General features: G+C 34.7%; 3 protein-coding genes across 4 annotated transcripts in view; all 3 read right to left on the reverse strand.

Annotated features, from left to right (window-relative positions):
- Positions 1 to 17,746, reverse strand: part of LOC132663126 (olfactory receptor 13C9) — a 205,549-nt gene that overhangs the window by 26,791 nt on the left and 161,012 nt on the right. The gene's annotated exons all lie outside the window — the stretch shown is intronic.
- Positions 551 to 1,513, reverse strand: LOC132676210 (olfactory receptor 13F1-like). Its single transcript, XM_060628351.1, has one exon. The coding sequence runs from the start codon at positions 1,511 to 1,513 to the stop codon at positions 551 to 553; it is 963 nt and encodes a 320-aa protein (XP_060484334.1).
- On the reverse strand, positions 11,398 to 12,652 carry LOC132674987 (olfactory receptor 13C2). The gene has a single exon (XM_060627456.2). The coding sequence runs from the start codon at positions 12,637 to 12,639 to the stop codon at positions 11,683 to 11,685; it is 957 nt and encodes a 318-aa protein (XP_060483439.2). The 5' UTR covers positions 12,640 to 12,652; the 3' UTR covers positions 11,398 to 11,682.

The following is a 17,746-nucleotide window of genomic DNA, read 5'->3' on the forward strand; positions in this document are numbered from 1 at the left end:
CCCCTGTGTGTGAGAAAACCTCGAGTACCCATGTGTGTCTAAATTTCTTAAATTTTTTCTTATAATGACATAAGTCCAATTGTATGAGGGCCCACACTGATAGCCTCATTTTAACTTAATCCCACTTTAAAGGCCTTATCTCCAAATGTAAATACATTCTGAAGTACTGGTGGGTTAGAGCTTCAACATAAGTTTTGCAGGGACACAATTCAGCCTAAAACAAAGGTTAATCATAAATTATCTAAAAAGTCTACTATAGTTATTACATTTGTATATTACATGCACATAATTTTGAATACTAACAATACACTAGCTTAATGTTTAAAGCTATACTTACACTCTATAACCCAAAATAAAATTGAAGTTTGTCATCAAAAGTCTATTTATGTAAGATTTCAGATATGCTTATGTAAGATATGTCTATATTACCTTAGAGTTTCAGCAGTCAGTCAAGGAGGGAACTTAGGAAATCTTTAAAATGAGTGTCTTCCCCTATTATCCCAGTTTTCTGGTGTGTATTGACCACATCAATACACCCCTTAGATTAATGTTATGATTTGCTATGGGGGATTAAAAAAGCACACAGAGGGTTCCTAATCAGCAATTTTTTCACAGCTGCTTTTACCTCTTTGTTCCGTAAACTATAAATGATAGGATTCAACATGGGGGTTAATCCAGCATATACCAAAGCCATAAATTTGTCTATTTCCTGTGAATCTACAGCGGAGGGCTTCAGGTACACGGAGAGAGCTGTCCCATAGAACAAAACCACCACAGTCAGGTGGGCTGCGCATGTTGAAAAGGCTTTGCTTCCACCATCCACTGAGCTGATTCTCAGGATGTTGGAGAGAATGAATGCGTAAGAGACACAAATGAGGAGCATCGGCATAGGAAGAAGAAGTACGCTGATCACCAGCATGATTAACTGCACCCTGGAAGTATCCACACAAACTAGTTTCAAGACAGCCAGAATTTCACAAGTGAAGTGATTGATGATGCTACTTCCACAGAGAGACAGCTGCAGCACAGATACTGTTTCCACCAGGGCGGTGAGGCAGCCTGTCATCCAGGAGCCAGCGGCAATCTGCACACAAGCCCTCTTGTTCATGATGATGGGGTATCTCAGAGGGTTGCAGATGGCCACATACCGGTCATACGCCATCGTGGACAGGAGCACACACTCAGTGGAGCCCATGGCAAGAGAAAAGTACATCTGAGTGGCACATCCTGAGAATGAGATGGTGTTTTTCCCTGAAACAAAGTTTGTCAGCATTGGAGTGAGAGCAGAAGAGGTGTACCAGATGTCTAAAAAGGAGAGGTTGCTGAGGAAGAAGTACATGGGTTTGTGTAGGTGGGAATCCAGGATGGTGATGGAGATCAGAATGATATTACCCAGCAGGGTGATCAGGTACATCAGCAAGCACAGCACAAATATGATGACCTCAACTTTGGGGTAAGGAGTAAACCCCAGGAAAATAAAATTGGAAATGACTGTCAAGTTTGCCTTGACCATTTTATGCCTCTTTCTTTATCTGTAGTAGTGAATAAAAATATACATTGTACATATATGAAAATTAAATTCTACCATCTTTCAAGGGGATTAGTTAGGGGTACTTTACAAGGATCATTATTCTGGCAATACCATGCTAATTATTCACTCATTCATTCATTTGTTGATTATACTACAAGTCACTGAAGATCTCTTTGAATTACCTAAAAACCTACTCTTGGGCAGCTCAGAATAAAATATCATGCAGTCAAGTAAAGAAATAAATACAATTAACATCATATAAATACACCCTCGGGTACCATGAGAACACAGAGGGTAAGAATCTGAGCTCTGTGTTAGGAACACTGGTCAGTGAGACATTGTGACACTTAGTTTAATCAAAAAAGGCATTAGACCTGGGCCACATGGGTGGCTCAGTGGTTGAGCATCAAACCTGGATTTGGCTCAGGTCATGATCCCATGGTCAAGCCCCGCACAGGTTCAGTTCAAGCCCCATGTCAGGCTCCACACTGGCAGTGCGGAGACTGCTTGGGATTCTCTCTCATTCCCTCACTCTCTCATCTCTCATCTGCTCACATTCTCTCTCTCTCAAAATGAATAAACAAACTTTAGAAAAAATGCGTTATACCTAATCGAGTTAAGGACCACAGGAGGTTTGCTGGGGAAAGAAAAAAAATTTGTAAAACGTTACAGGGAGAAAGGATTTAGTTGCATTTCATAAACCTGCTAATTATGTGTTGTAACACATGGATATGCGGTACACTATAAATAGAAGATAAACCTGTGTCCAATCACTATCGCACTACCTGATTTCAATTTCCAAGAAGGCATTTTTGAATATGGAATCACCCTGAGCCCACGCTTTCTTAGAAACAAACTGATTTTCAAAGTTCAGGATTTTATAATGCAATTCTAATTACTTGTGATGTATCTCACAATTAGTCGCATATGGGAACATGTTTAAAAACCACTGTCCTATAAGTAGAGTTCAAATGCAATCAATCACACACACTCAAGCCTCACATCCTCATCATTGCCTACTTCTCCAACCTCATCTTCCAACACTCCAGCTCCAGACTCTGGTCTGAAACAACAACCAGCTTGTAATTTCTCATACTTATCATGCCATTTTATATTTTTACGTCTATAACCAACAGTTCATCTACATGCTGTTACCTTTCTCACCAACTCTAATCTTGTTTTTCATGAATATTTATCCAGTCATCAAAACTGTAGGCCACTGTCTCAAGTACAGCTTCGTTCTTTATGTATACCCACATTACTCAAGTATATTACACTGAACAATAGCCATATGTGCACATCCCATTGGCTCCCACCCCTGGTACAACTGAGCTTCTCCAGATCTTGTTCCCCATAATACTAGCAAAGAATAACTTACATTCAAGATTTTTAATAACACACCACTCCCTTGAACATGGACAATGTTTGGTACATATTCAAATAAGCACATTTTCACTATTGGTCTCTGTGCCAACATAAAAGCCTAAGATTTCTCAACTGCTCATTTAGATCTGCACCCTTATCTGTAACATTAAAGGAACTAGTTCATTTAAGAAACAAAGATGATGAGCTCTTAGCTTTAAATATTTGACATAGAGTGAGGTGGGGAAGGCAATGACCATTTGTACTCTTAGGAGAGGTTGAGGTATTCCCCAATCATCTTCTGTAGGGTTTTAGACCACTGTCCTCTGAGTGTAAGAATTGGACTCTAAATCCAACCATGCTACTTACTGGTGTGCATAATCAGGCAAATCACTTGGCCTCTTTGAAATCAGTTTGTTTGGGTTTTTTTTTTTTTTTTTTTTTTTGTAATCTATACAGGAAGATGACAACTCCCAGATTAACTTATTTTAAAATTATTTTTCCACCACCCAATTCCATGGCCTCTCTAATATTTCAGAACATCACAAAACGTTTATGATTTCATCATCTCCCTGCTTTTCTTTCAGAGCTATACCTGCCTATGGTAACCCAGTGCTGGTTCACACTGGCTCAGATAAAAAACTCAGTACTTCTTCATAATCTATTAAAATTTCAACCTCCAATCCATAGGTGAATAGGAAACACCTGACTGATTATTTCCAGAAAGGTGACTGTTAAAGGTTTCTGCTCTTTAAAGTTCATTTGGGTCAGCACACATCATCCTTCTACTGAGGGCTTCTCTAGTGGTCTTTCCCCACTCAGCACCCAGTTTTCCTACTCTAGCTCTTGCTCTTCTTGCTTTCTCTTCTTTCTTCACTACTGTCTGGTCTTTTCTTATAAACAAAATAATGATGTCTTTTTCTCATGCAGATTGGGTCCCTAGTCTTTCCCTTATCCTTCCTTTACAATGCTTGTAAGAGTCTCACCTATCCTAAGTCATTTTATTGAGATACTTTCCCTAAAATGACTTCAGATGTCAGGGCTAAGACAACCAAATGTTTTCCAACAATCTCTTCCTTTTCCTTCCCAAATGTCAGAGCCAGAACAAATCAGAGTTCTACCCCAACATTTGTATTTTAAAGTTGATGGATGCTTGAAGGAGTTTAATGACTTGTCTGAGATAAATGAGAAAATCAAAAGCAAATCGAAAACTTCCGTCCCACATTTTGGGCTCATTTCAACTCAATATTTTCCTTATCAACAAGTACTTCTTTTAAAAGTAAATATCTGGTCTCCTATTCTGGTCTCCCGGCCTAGCTGAGACCCGTGAATCAGTTTTATAAATCGGAGGATACAGAAAGAGATGGATAAGGTCTGCTCTCATTTACCTCAGCACATGTGATCAGTATCTTCCTCTTTGACTAATGTATGCTTCACTATTTAAAGTTGATCTCCAGCATGGTCTTGCTTGTGAATCTTTGTGCAGTGCTCAGAAAAGTAAAAGAATCTGAATTTTGTAATTATGGTAATTCTCCATGAAAACTGCATTAGAGTGGGTTATGCAGAGGTATTTTTATTCAGAAATTGCAATGAAAAAGGATATGGATGCTCTTGGCTTGCAAAAAATCAAGCCAGATCTTTCCTCATTCACAAATTCTCAACATACAGAGCTTTTGGTAAAAATACAAAAATAACTGCCTAAGAAAAATAATGACAAAGATTTTTTTCTGCCAAAATCACCACCTATGCTCTGCTCTCTAAAACTTCCAAAGGGTAATCCCTGGCTCTAAGACTACTAAAGTCTCCTGTTGCTATTAGGGACTTTCCAACTCCCTTAACAATATAATGCTGTGATTCTGGAACATAAAGAAGTTAAGAAACTTTCTAGTTCTCCAGGGTTTGATTCTCCAAGTTCCATGTACTAATTGGGAACCAAAAAATGAGGTGAAAAAAACTTTTAATTAATTCAAGTTATCTGGGCCCATAAAACACTTGATTGCTGAGCAGCCTTTGTGCAAGTAGAATTGTAGGAGACTATTTGCCTCCTTCATTCCTTCTGCAGATTGCCCTCGAATTACATAGCAAACACTGCAATTAAAAACTATAGAAATGCCTTCCTACAGGGCCTCTGAGCTTGTAAAGTAACTGAATTATTTTCAGAAATGTCTCCAAATATTTCAGTTATATGAGAAACAGAAGACAAAACATCCTTACTGAGCTTTTAAATGGCCACAGAGTAAAGGGAGAACATTGATCAATCAGATAACTGACTACTATCAAATGCCCCTTGAAGACCCTGAGTTTTTAGCACAATGATTGTGATTTTATAAAGATTATATAACAGTCTTTGAAGGAATAGTGCATTGGAATGAGTACCAGACGTAAAGAGTTGTGAATTAAACCTCAGCTCGACTATTGGTGAGCTAAGTGATCTTATACAATTGTGGTATATTAATTATATTAATGACCCCAATTCTTCACTCTTTCCTAGGCTTGCCTACTCTGATTTGGTCCTACACAGGTGGCTTGATTTGATCACTGGAGCATTAAGAAATATAATGCAAGAACAGACTAGTAAAGCACTTTCACTTAGGTTAGTCCTCTCTTTTCCATCTCTGCTATTATCATGAAAATATGTCCAAGTTACCCAACTGGAGGATAAAATGCACATTAAGCAGAACTGAGGTGCCTCAGTTGCCAACAGCCAAGGCCACTTTACATGAGTCAGTCAATCCCCAACAAATGAGTGAGTCCACAATCAGCAAGCCAACTCACAGCTGATTTGAGATATAAAGATAATATAGTTGAGGTCACATGGATCCAGGTGTCTCATAGACTTGAATAAATGTTTATTTTGGTGTACCACTGAGATTTTATGATTGTTTATTATGCTGTTTCATTGTAACAATGTAACACTGATGTAGCAATAAATGGTTTCATCGCCTATCCAACACTGACTCACCTGGTCTTTATCCCTCTTAAAAGAGTCATAATTTTATTCATTTGTCTCTCCTATTTTTATCCATAGGGAAAATATCCTGATGAGTTCAAGCTTCCTACCTTACTTTCTAGAACTTTTACATTTTTGCCTTTCATACTGAGATATACAATCCATCTGGAATTAATTTTTGTGTATGGTATCAGGCAAGGTCAAGATTTATTTTTTACTATGTGTACACTATTTGACTCAATATGATTTTATTGAAAGCTCTCTTCACCACTGCACTACAGTATCACTTTTGATATAAACTAATTGACCATATATGTTTGGATCTCTTTTTGGCCTCTTGTACTGTTCCATTAGTCTATTATACTTATCCTTGCACAAATACTACATTGTCTTTTTAGCTATAGCTCTATATAATAAGATTTGATTTTGGCCCTCTAAATTATTTATTCTTTATGGGTGGGTTAGCTAGTGTTGGCATTTGTATATTTTGGTATCTGTGTATAAATTTTCACAATAATCTGCTGGAATTTTGATTGAGATAGCCTTGAACCTATATTTCAATTTAGAGAGAATGACATCTTTATACTATTGAATCTTCTAATCCATTAATTTAGGTATTTTTAAATTTCTCTCAATAATGTTTTATTGATTTTTCTTATATAAATGTCTTGTCATATATTTTTATATTTTTGATGCTATTATAAATTTTGCTTTAAATGCTATTTTCGACTTTCTTGTTATTGGTATGTAATGATTTTTCTATGCTAAACTGATATTTAGCAATCTTGGTAAATTCACTTTTTTGCAACTTTTTAAAATTTTTAATTGAAGTATAGTTGACATTAATTCACTTTTTAAGTCCAATACTATAGATCATTTGAGTATCCTAATCATAGAGCATTATTCATAAATAGTGACAGATTTGTTTTCATTATTTATATCATTTATCATTACTTTTAGTACTGGTTACGAATTCTGGTACTTAGAGTAACATATTCAGGAGTTGAGACATATAAGGTAAAATGAGAGAATTTTATTTGAAAAATGTATTGGTGCCTGAAAATGGCTAAGGACTATTTAAAACTAGGTTTAGGTTCCTTAAAAATTAAGATTCCTCTTATAATACAAACAAGCAGATTATAGACGACACAAAATATTTCTAGTTCCAAAATACAATTACAAATATAAAGTCCATTTTCTTAGTACTGGGTGTAAATGAGCTCCCAGAAATCCTATAAAATGTATTTCTAATGATTTTAGTGAGACAAAACAGAAGAGAATAAAAATAAGTAAAAATATATTACTCTGATGTCTAATAAATGTAAAGCAAATTAACAAATTTCCAAGTAAATTGTGGAAAACAATTTAGGACACCCTAAACAGCATGGCATGATCTGCCCAGAGATTGTTAATTAATCAATTCCAGATGGGTTGTGTATCTCAGTATGAAAGGTAAAAACATAAAGGTTCTAGAAAGTAAGGTAAGGAGGCTTGGACTACCAGGATATTTTGTTACTTTCTTTACAAGACAGAATGAAAACTGGTTTCAGATTTTTAAAACTCAGTTAAAATCATGAATTTATAATATTGTAATTACTAAAAGAATCTGATTTATTTGGAGTCTATTCAAATATGAAATGCTGATTATCCTTGTTCTTTTTTTTCTTTTTTTTAAATTTTTTTTAACGTTTATTTATTTTTGAGACAGAGAGAGACAGAGCATGAACGGGGGAGGGGCAGAGAGAGAGGGAGACACAGAACCGGAAGCAGGCTCCAGGCTCTGAGCCATCAGCCCAGAGCCTGACGCGGGGCTCGAACTCACGGACCGCGAGATCGTGACCTGAGCCGAAGTCGGACGCTTAACCGACTGAGCCACCCAGGCGCCCCTGATTATCCTTGTTCTATGTAGCTATATAATATTAAACTTTTTCATTCTAGTATAGTATTATTTTTATAACTTTTTGTTCATCTCCACTTATAAGGCATTACATAATTTTTCTTCTCATCCAAGCTAGGACACTTGACAATGAAAGTGAACTATTACTAATTACACCAGGGAAACTCTGCTAAGTAGACTCGTTCTGAGCAAATAAGACATATGGTCACCATTCCAAGGTTGATTCTATTAGGGCCATCATGTTCCAAAGACACAAGATGTTTGACTAGAAAAACAAAAACCAAAACCAAAACAAAACAAACACAACAAACTAAACAAACAAAAACTGGCATTATGCGTTGTTTGTGCCCCAGCTGACAGCAACTACTTAAGTTTTGGTCTGAACCTGATGTCTTCCAAGGTCCAGAAGCAAGTACATGGAGTCATGCTTCTCTGGGACTAAGGATGATAACAAATGTAAGATATAATTCTTAAATGAGAAACAGTGAACCCTATTAACATAACAGGTGACCAGAGCCTAGGGGAGAGACGGATGATAAGGAATCTTTACGAAAGCTCATGGTGGAGGTTAGGAGGTGTGAGATCTGAAGTCTAATTAGGGTTATTCTTTTTTCCTTTTCTGCATTGTCATTCCTTTGTATCTTCCTCAAATCTTCAGTTAGTAAATAGAAGCCCGGAGCTAGCTATAGTTCAGGGAATGAAGGGAATGTAAATCCATGCATGGGATGACACAAACTGGATCAAAATGACATCAGCATTGATGACATTGAAGAACAGGCAGAAATGACTGGTCCTGAAGCCTAAATAGTGGTATGAAACAAGAGATCAGCCACAACCAGTAGTCTCTAAACACTTTCATTTAGTCACCCTTCAGTTATTCTGTCCCCCTCTGAATAGCACATCATTCTCTCCTAAGAAAGCCAACTAAAGTTTACAAATTGCTAGTCTATCTGCCCCCTAAGCATTTTCCAAAGAAGGGCCAATCTGCAATATGGTCATTCCACTTTCTAGGCAGCTGCACAATGACCAAGTCTAAATCCAACAAAGTCAGGAAACCATGAATCAGTGAAACGACTCTGGGGCCATTTTTTAAAATCTTACTTTGTATAAACTGGGTTCTAGCCAGCTTCTCACTGATCATGATGATGAAAGAAAGTAATGCAAAGGAGTGACAAACAGTATATATATATGAACAGTATATATATGATATACATATATGACTGTTCTGGAAAGAAATTCCCAAGAACTCCATCTTGGGAATAAATATGTTTGATGTAAATCAGGCTGTGAACCTGTTATACAAAACCTCTATTGTGGTTTGTCAGTCAAATCTTTCACTACCTCCTTGAGTATGCTGACAGCTCGTGGGTTTAGACAAATGTTGGCTCAGTATATCCTAACAGCTTTGCATATTGGAGAAATTTAAAACATTTTATCCCCCTTATAGTTTCAGAAAGTACACCAATACAAGAAGTCACTCAGGTCTTAGGTCTTTTTGTTGTTACTGTCGTTCGTTCGTTCGTTCGTTAGATAGATATAGGATCTTGGAAGGATCATGAACTTGTGGTTCTCTCAAATTTCTTGAAGGACATTCCCAGAAAATAATTATTTACTACTATTATTACTAAGAAAAATAAAAGATTCAAGGAGACAGAGATAGAAGTAGAATGACAATGGAATAAAGGAGGCCTTTCTTTTGTGATGTAGTATCCTATAAAATGCTCACTGCTGCCTCTTTCTGAACTATAAGGGGAAAATGAATCTCTATTTTACAATTAAAAGTAAACACAAGATTTTTAAAAAATTAAAAGGTTAAAAAAATAAAAATTTAAAATCTAAATAAAAATTAGCAATTAAATAATGTAGAATTTTAAGCAGTGTTTAAAAAGCTGAAGCAATCAAACAAGAGTAAAACCAAGTAACGTAATATCTTAAAGTTTTCTAAAATTCTAAAAGAATCATAAGCTATTATTTCAAAAAAACAGCTCTTAGTTTCATTTATCTGTTTTGGTTTCTTTGGATCCTATATCATTTAGTTCCTCTAATGTTTATTATTTCCCTTATGCTGGCTTTGGGCTTTATTTCCTGTTCCTTTTCTAGCTTCTTTCTTTCTAGTTATAAGATTAGGTTATGTACTGGGGACATTTCTTGCTTCTCAAGATAGGAACAACAGATGATGGCAAGGATGTGGAGACAGGGAAGACCTTTTGCACTGTTGGCGGGAATGCAAACTGATACAGCCACTCTGGAAAACAGTATGGAATTTCCTCAAAAAATTAATAATAAAACTAGTAATCGCACTACTACACATTTAACCAAAGGATACAAAAATGCTGATTCGAAGGGGCATATGCACCCCAATGTTCATAGCAGCACTATCAACTATAGCCAAATTATGGAAAGAGCCCAAATGTCCACCCAACTGACAAACTGATAAAGAAGATGTGGTATACATGTACAATGGAATACTACTTGGCGATTAAAAAGAATGAAGTCCTGCCATTTGCAACAAAATGGATAGAACTACAGGGTATTATAAATTAGTCAGAGAAAGATATCATATGATTTCACTCACATGTGGAATTTGAGAAACTCAACAAATGAACATAGGGGCTCAGAAGGAAAAATAAGATAAGAACAGAGCAGGAGGCAAGCCATAAGAGACTCTTAAAGACAGAAAATAAACTGAGGGTTGTTGGAGTGGAGGTGAGTGGAGGGATGGATTAAATGGGTGATGGGCATTAAGGAGAGCACTTTTCAGGATGAGCACTGGGTGTCATATATAAGTGATGCATCACTGGGTTCTACTCCCGAAGCCAAGACTACACTGTTTGTTAATTAACTTCAATTTAATTTTTTAAAAAATATAGGATATTGTTTTAAAAAAGAAACATAACCTAAATTACTTAAATTTTTAAATAAAAAACTCTGAGAATAATATGATAGAGGAAGAAAGAATATATAATATTAATCATTCAAATCTAATATGAATATTTAAAGTATGAAATTCAGATGAAGAAATAAAATGATAAAAGTAAATGTTTTTAAAGCTGAACGTTACCATAACATAGAAAAGAAATGGAAATCCCAGATAAAAACCAAATGTAAAAACCATCTAAAGGTAGATCCACCATTCCATAATAACAGATTCTTCCTGGATTAGCAACATACTTCATGGATAGAAAGTCAGTGGTACAAAGGAAAAGATATAGCTCTACTTTTATCCATGGATATTTCACTAAGTAGTTATTTTCTTTTAATTTTCAAAAGGCTTTAAAAATCAGTCATTTAATTCCATATCCAAAGCAGTTAGATCCCATGTATCAGAAGGCCTTCAGAAAAAAAGACTGTCAAAGTAGATATGTTGAAAGTAGAAAAGAATAATAACTTAATACCTCATAGGTGGATATGAACAAAAAGTTATAAAAAATTATTATACTAGAACCAAAAAGTTTAATATTGTACAGCTACCTAGACAGAGGACAATCAACATTACATATATGAACAGGCTCCAAGTAAATTATATTTTTTAGTAAATACAATATTGTAAGTTCATGATTTTAACAGTTTTAAAAATCTGAAACAAGTTTTTATTCTGTCTTATAAAGTAAGAAAATATTAAATTGGTTTTGAAAATAATCTTATCAAAAAGCATTTAAAGGGTAACATTGTCCTGTCTGGAAATCTCTCTCACTATTACATTACCCCTCTACTTGCCCTCACGTTCAAGCTCTTGAACAATAAGAAAAAAACATAATCGCTGACTCCTAAAACATAGGCATTTACTTATTTTCATTATGCACTGCACCAAAAAAATTTTTAAAGCTTGAGAGATTTGAGAGATGAATTTGACACAGCAACAAGAACCGACCTATTAGGCTCTTTGGTTTCCCTAATTGATTTTCATATTGTGATTATAAAAATAACCTGTCCCTTTCCCATTTACTTATTAAAAACATTTCTTCTCAATAGGTGTTTTACAGCCTCCTTAACATCTTTGTTCCTAAGACTGTAGATTAAAGGATTAATCATAGGAGTAATAACCCCATAAAACAAGGATATAAGTTTGTCAGTAGCATCCAAGTCCTCTGAATTAAGTGTCTCTTTAGACTTGGGCTTCATGTACATGAAGAGAATGGTTCCATAGAATATTATCACCACAGTCAGATGGGCTGAGCACGTGGAGAAAACTTTGCTTCTCCCCTCAGAAGAGCGAATTTTGAGGATGCTGACAATGATTAATGTGTAAGAGATAATGATTAATAACAGTGGTGTCAATATAAACAGTGTTGTGGCCACGAGCATGATGAACTCGTTGCCTGAGATGTCAGCACAGGCCAGTTTCATGATAGCCAGAATTTCACAGGAGAAATGATTGATGACGTTATTCCCACAGAAAGGCAATTGTACTACAAATGCGGTTTGTACTGCAGAGTTGATGACTCCTATGATCCAGGACCCAGCTGCCATGGGCACATAGGAATCCTTGCTCATGATGACAGGATATCTTAGAGGGTTGCAGATAGCCACATACCGGTCAAAGGCCATCATGCCCAGGAGCACACACTCTGTTGTCCCCATGGCCAAGCCGAGGAACATCTGTATTGCACAGCCAGAGAAGGATATGGTCTTTCTTTCTGAGAGGAAGCTCACCAGTGTGGAGGGAATGGAGGTGGTGGTGTAGCAGATGTCCAAGAAGGAGAGGTTCCCCAGGAAGAAGTACATAGGGGTGTGAAGGTGGGGGTCCCAGATGCTGATTAAAATAAGGGTGCCATTGCCCAGAAGGATGACAACATACATTATTAAGATCAGTGCAAAAAAGAGTAGCTCAAGCCTTGGGTAGCCAGAAAGTCCCTTTAAAACGAATTCCACCAGAATGGTTTGATTTTCCCATTCCATTCTACTGTTTCTCTTTTACCTGTAAAACATTAAAATTTGTTAAAACAAAATGTGTATCTTACGATTACTTTCAAATGTGTACTAGTTTACAAGTACCATATTCTTCCAGAAGGGAAAAATATTTCTAAAGGAGAAGACTAAAGAAAAAAAAGAAGTATACAAAAATGAACCAAAGCAAGGAAGAGGAAACTAACATGTTTTATGCTACATGCAATGTGTCATGTAATTTAGTTAATCTCATCATAGTGCTAAAATAGAGGTATTGTAATCCACATTTTACAGATAAACTAAAGTATAAATATTAAGTAAACTTGACTAAAGGTAAATATATATCAGAGCTAAGTCAGATTCAAACCTAAGTCTTCCTTGCTGAAGCCTGGCCTTTTTATCATATTTATCATCACATATGTAAACTAGAGGTTATAATAAAAACGTAGCATTGTATTTTATGTGTAACTGAACAATAAACCATTTTTACTGGCTACACACCACCACACAATAAATCAATGATCTTGTCACTCCTTGAAATTATAATGTTATGTTTACTATCTGTCTTGACCAGAAGCATGTAAACTTTACAAAAGTAGGTACTTTTGTTGTTTACTTCCACAGTCCAGTACCTATAGTGAAGTGGACACAGAAATAGATGTTCAAAAATATATGTTGAATAAAGGAATAAAATGAAAGACAAAATAATGGCTACTATTTGTCACTCTGTGTCAATCCACTACTAATTGCTTACTTTATGCATTACCTCATTTAGTCTGAATGGCATCCCTATTAGGCAATTACTGTTGTTAGCATCATCATCTTTATTAACAGAGGAAGAAAATAAAGCACATAAAAGTTAAGTAATTTGCCTAAGGTCAAGGTCATATAGCTAAATAATGGTATAACTAAGATTAACCCCAAGCCATATGGCTGCAGAGTATAAATTCTTAATTATTCAATTTGCAGAGAACTTGGCTCATAGACTAGATTACCTTGTAATCTAATTTACTAATATTTTCTAATACTAACATTTCAAAAGAAATATCAAACCAAAATAGATGATTGTTCAGAAAGAAGTAAGATTTCAACATGGAGATTTGAGAGAAGTTCATTTTAATACTTTATATTTTGCTACAAATGTGTTGTCATGGGGTTGCATTTAATCCTTATAATCTGTGCTCTCCCTTGTGAGACGTTCTATCTCCTTTTTCCTTACTATCTTAAGTGATATTTTTTCTGTATTAGTCTCACAAGGCATTTCCCTATATTACAGATCTTCTCAAAAAAGGAAAGGAGGCTTTTGGATAGATTTATCCTTTCCAATCTTTTTTTCCCTGTCTTATGAACTTAAGAAGTTTGTTTGTAAATTTTTTCAAGCTTATTTGGATTTTCTAATTTCATGAAATAAGAACTAAATTCGTTAATATTTCCCTTCTTCCCTATTGCTAACTGTAATTCATGCTCTTAAAATACATTGTTTCCTAAAAACTTAGATTTTGATATGAAATGTTCTTTTCATTAACTTCTAGATAATTATTTTTCCTTTTCCTCTTTAAACCAGGAGTTACCCAAGTGTGTGTTTCTTGAACTCTAGTCATTAGATATTTGTGTTCGATTTTTGTTATTTCCAATTTTATGATATGAGAAATGACTTATAATTCTCTAGTTATGGAGACTTTGGCAGCCAATTACTTGATCCATGTTTTAAATGTTAACAAAAGATATGAATTCTCTTTGAGAGAGACATATGATTTTATATAGATACACAATACATGCATACATGTATACATATAATCAAGTTTATTTAATGTATTATTCAAACCTTTGAAATAATTAACTTCTGTCATCTATAATTAATAAATTATATATAAATATTGGTAAGCATGTTCTGCCTATATAAGTAGGATTTTTTTTATATGCTTACTTCTGTGTTGTTAATGGCTGATAATCTTTATAAACTATGAATGTTCTTAATTGGCCTTTCTCCTGTTTTGTGCTTTATTTTCCACTTTTAGGATATTTCTATTACACTCCTGTTTCCTCTTAGTTTGGGAGCTTTTGCCTACTCTTAGTGCATCCCATTATTTTCAACTTTTCTTTCTCTTTCTCGCTTTAAGTATACTACTTGTAAGTAACATATATCTGGTTTAAATTTTTAATCTCCTTTTACAGTCTCTGTCTTATATGAAAGTATTTAGTCCATTCACTTTATTTTTTTTCACTTTCCCATGATTGGTTTATTTATTTATTTATTTATTTATTTATTTTTTTAATATATGAAATTTATTGTCAAATTGGTTTCCATACAACACCCAGTGCTCATCCCAAAAGGTGCCCTCCTCAATACCCATCACCCACCCTCCCCTCCCTCCCACCCCCCATCAACCCTCAGTTTGTTCTCAGTTTTTAACAGTCTCTTATGCTTTGGCTCTCTCCCACTCTAACCTCTTCTTTTTTTTTCCTTCCCCTCCCCCATGGGTTTCTGTTAAGTTTCTCAGGATCCACATAAGAGTGAAACCATATGGTATCTGTCTTTCTCTGTATGACTTATTTCACTTAGCATCACACTCTCCAGTTCCATCCACGTTGTTACAAAAGGCCATATTTCATTCTTTCTCATTGCCACGTAGTCCATTCACTTTAAAATATAGTTATTAATCTATTTAATTTTCTTCTTTGCATATACTTTATTTTTATAACTTATTTACTTTACATTAGTGCATTCTCTTTTTTTCCCACTTCCTTATTTTTGCTGGTTAAGTTGTCACTCTTATTTGTTTTCATTAACTTGAACACTCTACTCAATTTTACCATTCCATAACTGGATATCTTCTCTTTCTCTACTCTCAAAATTTGACTTACAGGACCCAACCATTTGCTCATAATGATTATTTTTTTCTACTAGAGTGCTGCCTAACTCCTAAACTATCCCTCAAACATTAAATGAAGACAGAACTACAAGAATACTTTTATTCCCCCATTTCTATCCTCAAATTACTAAATGTCAGTCAGTGAAATAATGTAGAAGTATTTATAATTTCCTTACAATGAGCCTTTTTGAGAGTTCTTTCTCAGCCCTTACACTATACGTATTGGATATTCTTCATCAATGTATTTACCACTCTATATTTACTCATTGTTCACTATTGGTTCCTCTCTCTTCTGTTTCTCTTCTATTCTCTTCAGGACCACATGTTAATTTATATTTTGGTTTGGTTAGAGTATATTTGCAGAATTTTCCTCAGATTATAATGTAATAGATTATCTAAATTTCCATAAATTATCAAATATCTTTCTTTTTTAAAATCGCAGATAAAAATGCATGACTTTTCTACCAAATTCTACATTTCAGAATATACCCTAAGGATATAATATACATAATTATGCATAATATACAATATATAGTTATATATCATATACAACAACTATATGTATAACATGTAATATATAAGTATATATTAAAATATATATTGGTAATATACATACATATGTATATATAAGTTGTGCCTGCTGTTAATTGACATCGTTATTTTATTTGGTACATTAAAGGTTATATATAATTATACATATAAGTATGAATATACAAACACTACACACACACACACACACACACACACACACACATATTAAAAAAAAGTTTTCAAGAAACTGAGTGACCAACATCACAGGGAGCTACAGAGAATTTTCCTACATCTCTCACCATGACTCATTCTTTAGATGTCTATGCACTGATCTCATAAGGACAAGGCATGGTTTCACCTCTAATGGCTTGCCTCCTAAGGGCAAGGAGACAGGAACTCCTATATTCTCAATGTACACTCTAATTGGTACATCCTCTATGGAGGACAATTTGGAAATATATGTCAAAATCATAAAAGCATACATATAATCATTGACCAAGATTTACTTGTAAGTAATTATCACTAGTTATGCTAGCACATGTGTAAAGTGATTTACATACAAATTGATTCATTAACATATTGTCTGTATTAGCAGATGTGGAAACAGTTTACATTTCCAGGAAAAGGGGACATAGAAATAATGGAATACTATTCTGCTGTCAAAAAGAATATGGGCCTTTTTGTGCATTGATGTGGAAATATCTTTAAGAAATATTAACTAGAAAAGTAATGCTCAGAATAGTATATATGACACACTAACATTTGTGAAAAAATATTATATATGTATTATGATACACATACATACATGCATTTTTGCTCATATATAGAATATCTCTAGAAAAAGAAACAAGAATAGTTATCACCAGAAAATGAAATGGATAGCTGATTAACAGGAATGGAAAGTTGGCTATTTACAGTATATCTTTTACTACTTTTTGAAATTTTGGCACTCTATGAATAGATTGCTTATTATTTAAAAAGCAACATTAAAGCTCTTGAGATTCACTGCCTGCCTCTCTCTCTCCTTTCACTTACATCACTACATGACATATACTACATCAAACCATCCATTGTCATAGGACACAAGGCTGTATGTTTGAAAATTGTTTTAACTTGTTCAGTATTACACACTACATGAGACTTGGAGACTAATAGGTACTCTAAATATAGTCAAATTTTCAATACTCAATATACTTAAATAGTATCATTAGGATTTTCAGGCCCATAACCATCTCCTGTCCCACCATCAAGCTGTAAACTATTCTTTGACCAGGTTAAGGGTCTATCCTTATATCCTATGTCATTTCCTTTCCATTAAATGCATTATTGCTTTTATGAGTAGTAAAATTCCCCAAACAAAATAATAGCTCAATAAATGCTAGCTATTATTCTTGTTCCATTCTCAATTCCTCTGTCCACCAAATGTTATGGGGCACTTTGCTCTGAAATAAGGATCCATCTTCTCATTTTCAGACCATAACTAGTCTTCGTGGGATCACCCAAAGCCAAATCTGATTTTCCTGTTTTAAAATCCTCTTTGCCCGAGCTTTTAAAATTATTTAATTTTTTAGAAGATTTCTATCTTATAGAATTTGTCATACTTTTCTGGGTTAGGTCTCAAACCACTTGAGACCCCCAAGGGTATTATGTACACAGGGGTCCTTTGAATAGTGAAGATTATATGCACACCTGTAAAAAAAAATCACCTGTCAAAG

Source organism: Panthera onca, chromosome D4, assembly GCF_046562875.1.
Source record: "Panthera onca isolate mPanOnc1 chromosome D4, mPanOnc1 haplotype 2, whole genome shotgun sequence".
Taxonomy (NCBI): domain Eukaryota; kingdom Metazoa; phylum Chordata; class Mammalia; order Carnivora; family Felidae; genus Panthera; species Panthera onca.

Excerpts from the sequence above, each read along its gene's own strand:
- LOC132674987 (XM_060627456.2), bottom strand. The coding sequence starts at position 12,639 with ATGGAATGGGAAAATCAAACCATTCTGGTGGAATTCGTTTTAAAGGGA.
- LOC132676210 (XM_060628351.1), bottom strand. The coding sequence starts at position 1,513 with ATGGTCAAGGCAAACTTGACAGTCATTTCCAATTTTATTTTCCTGGGG.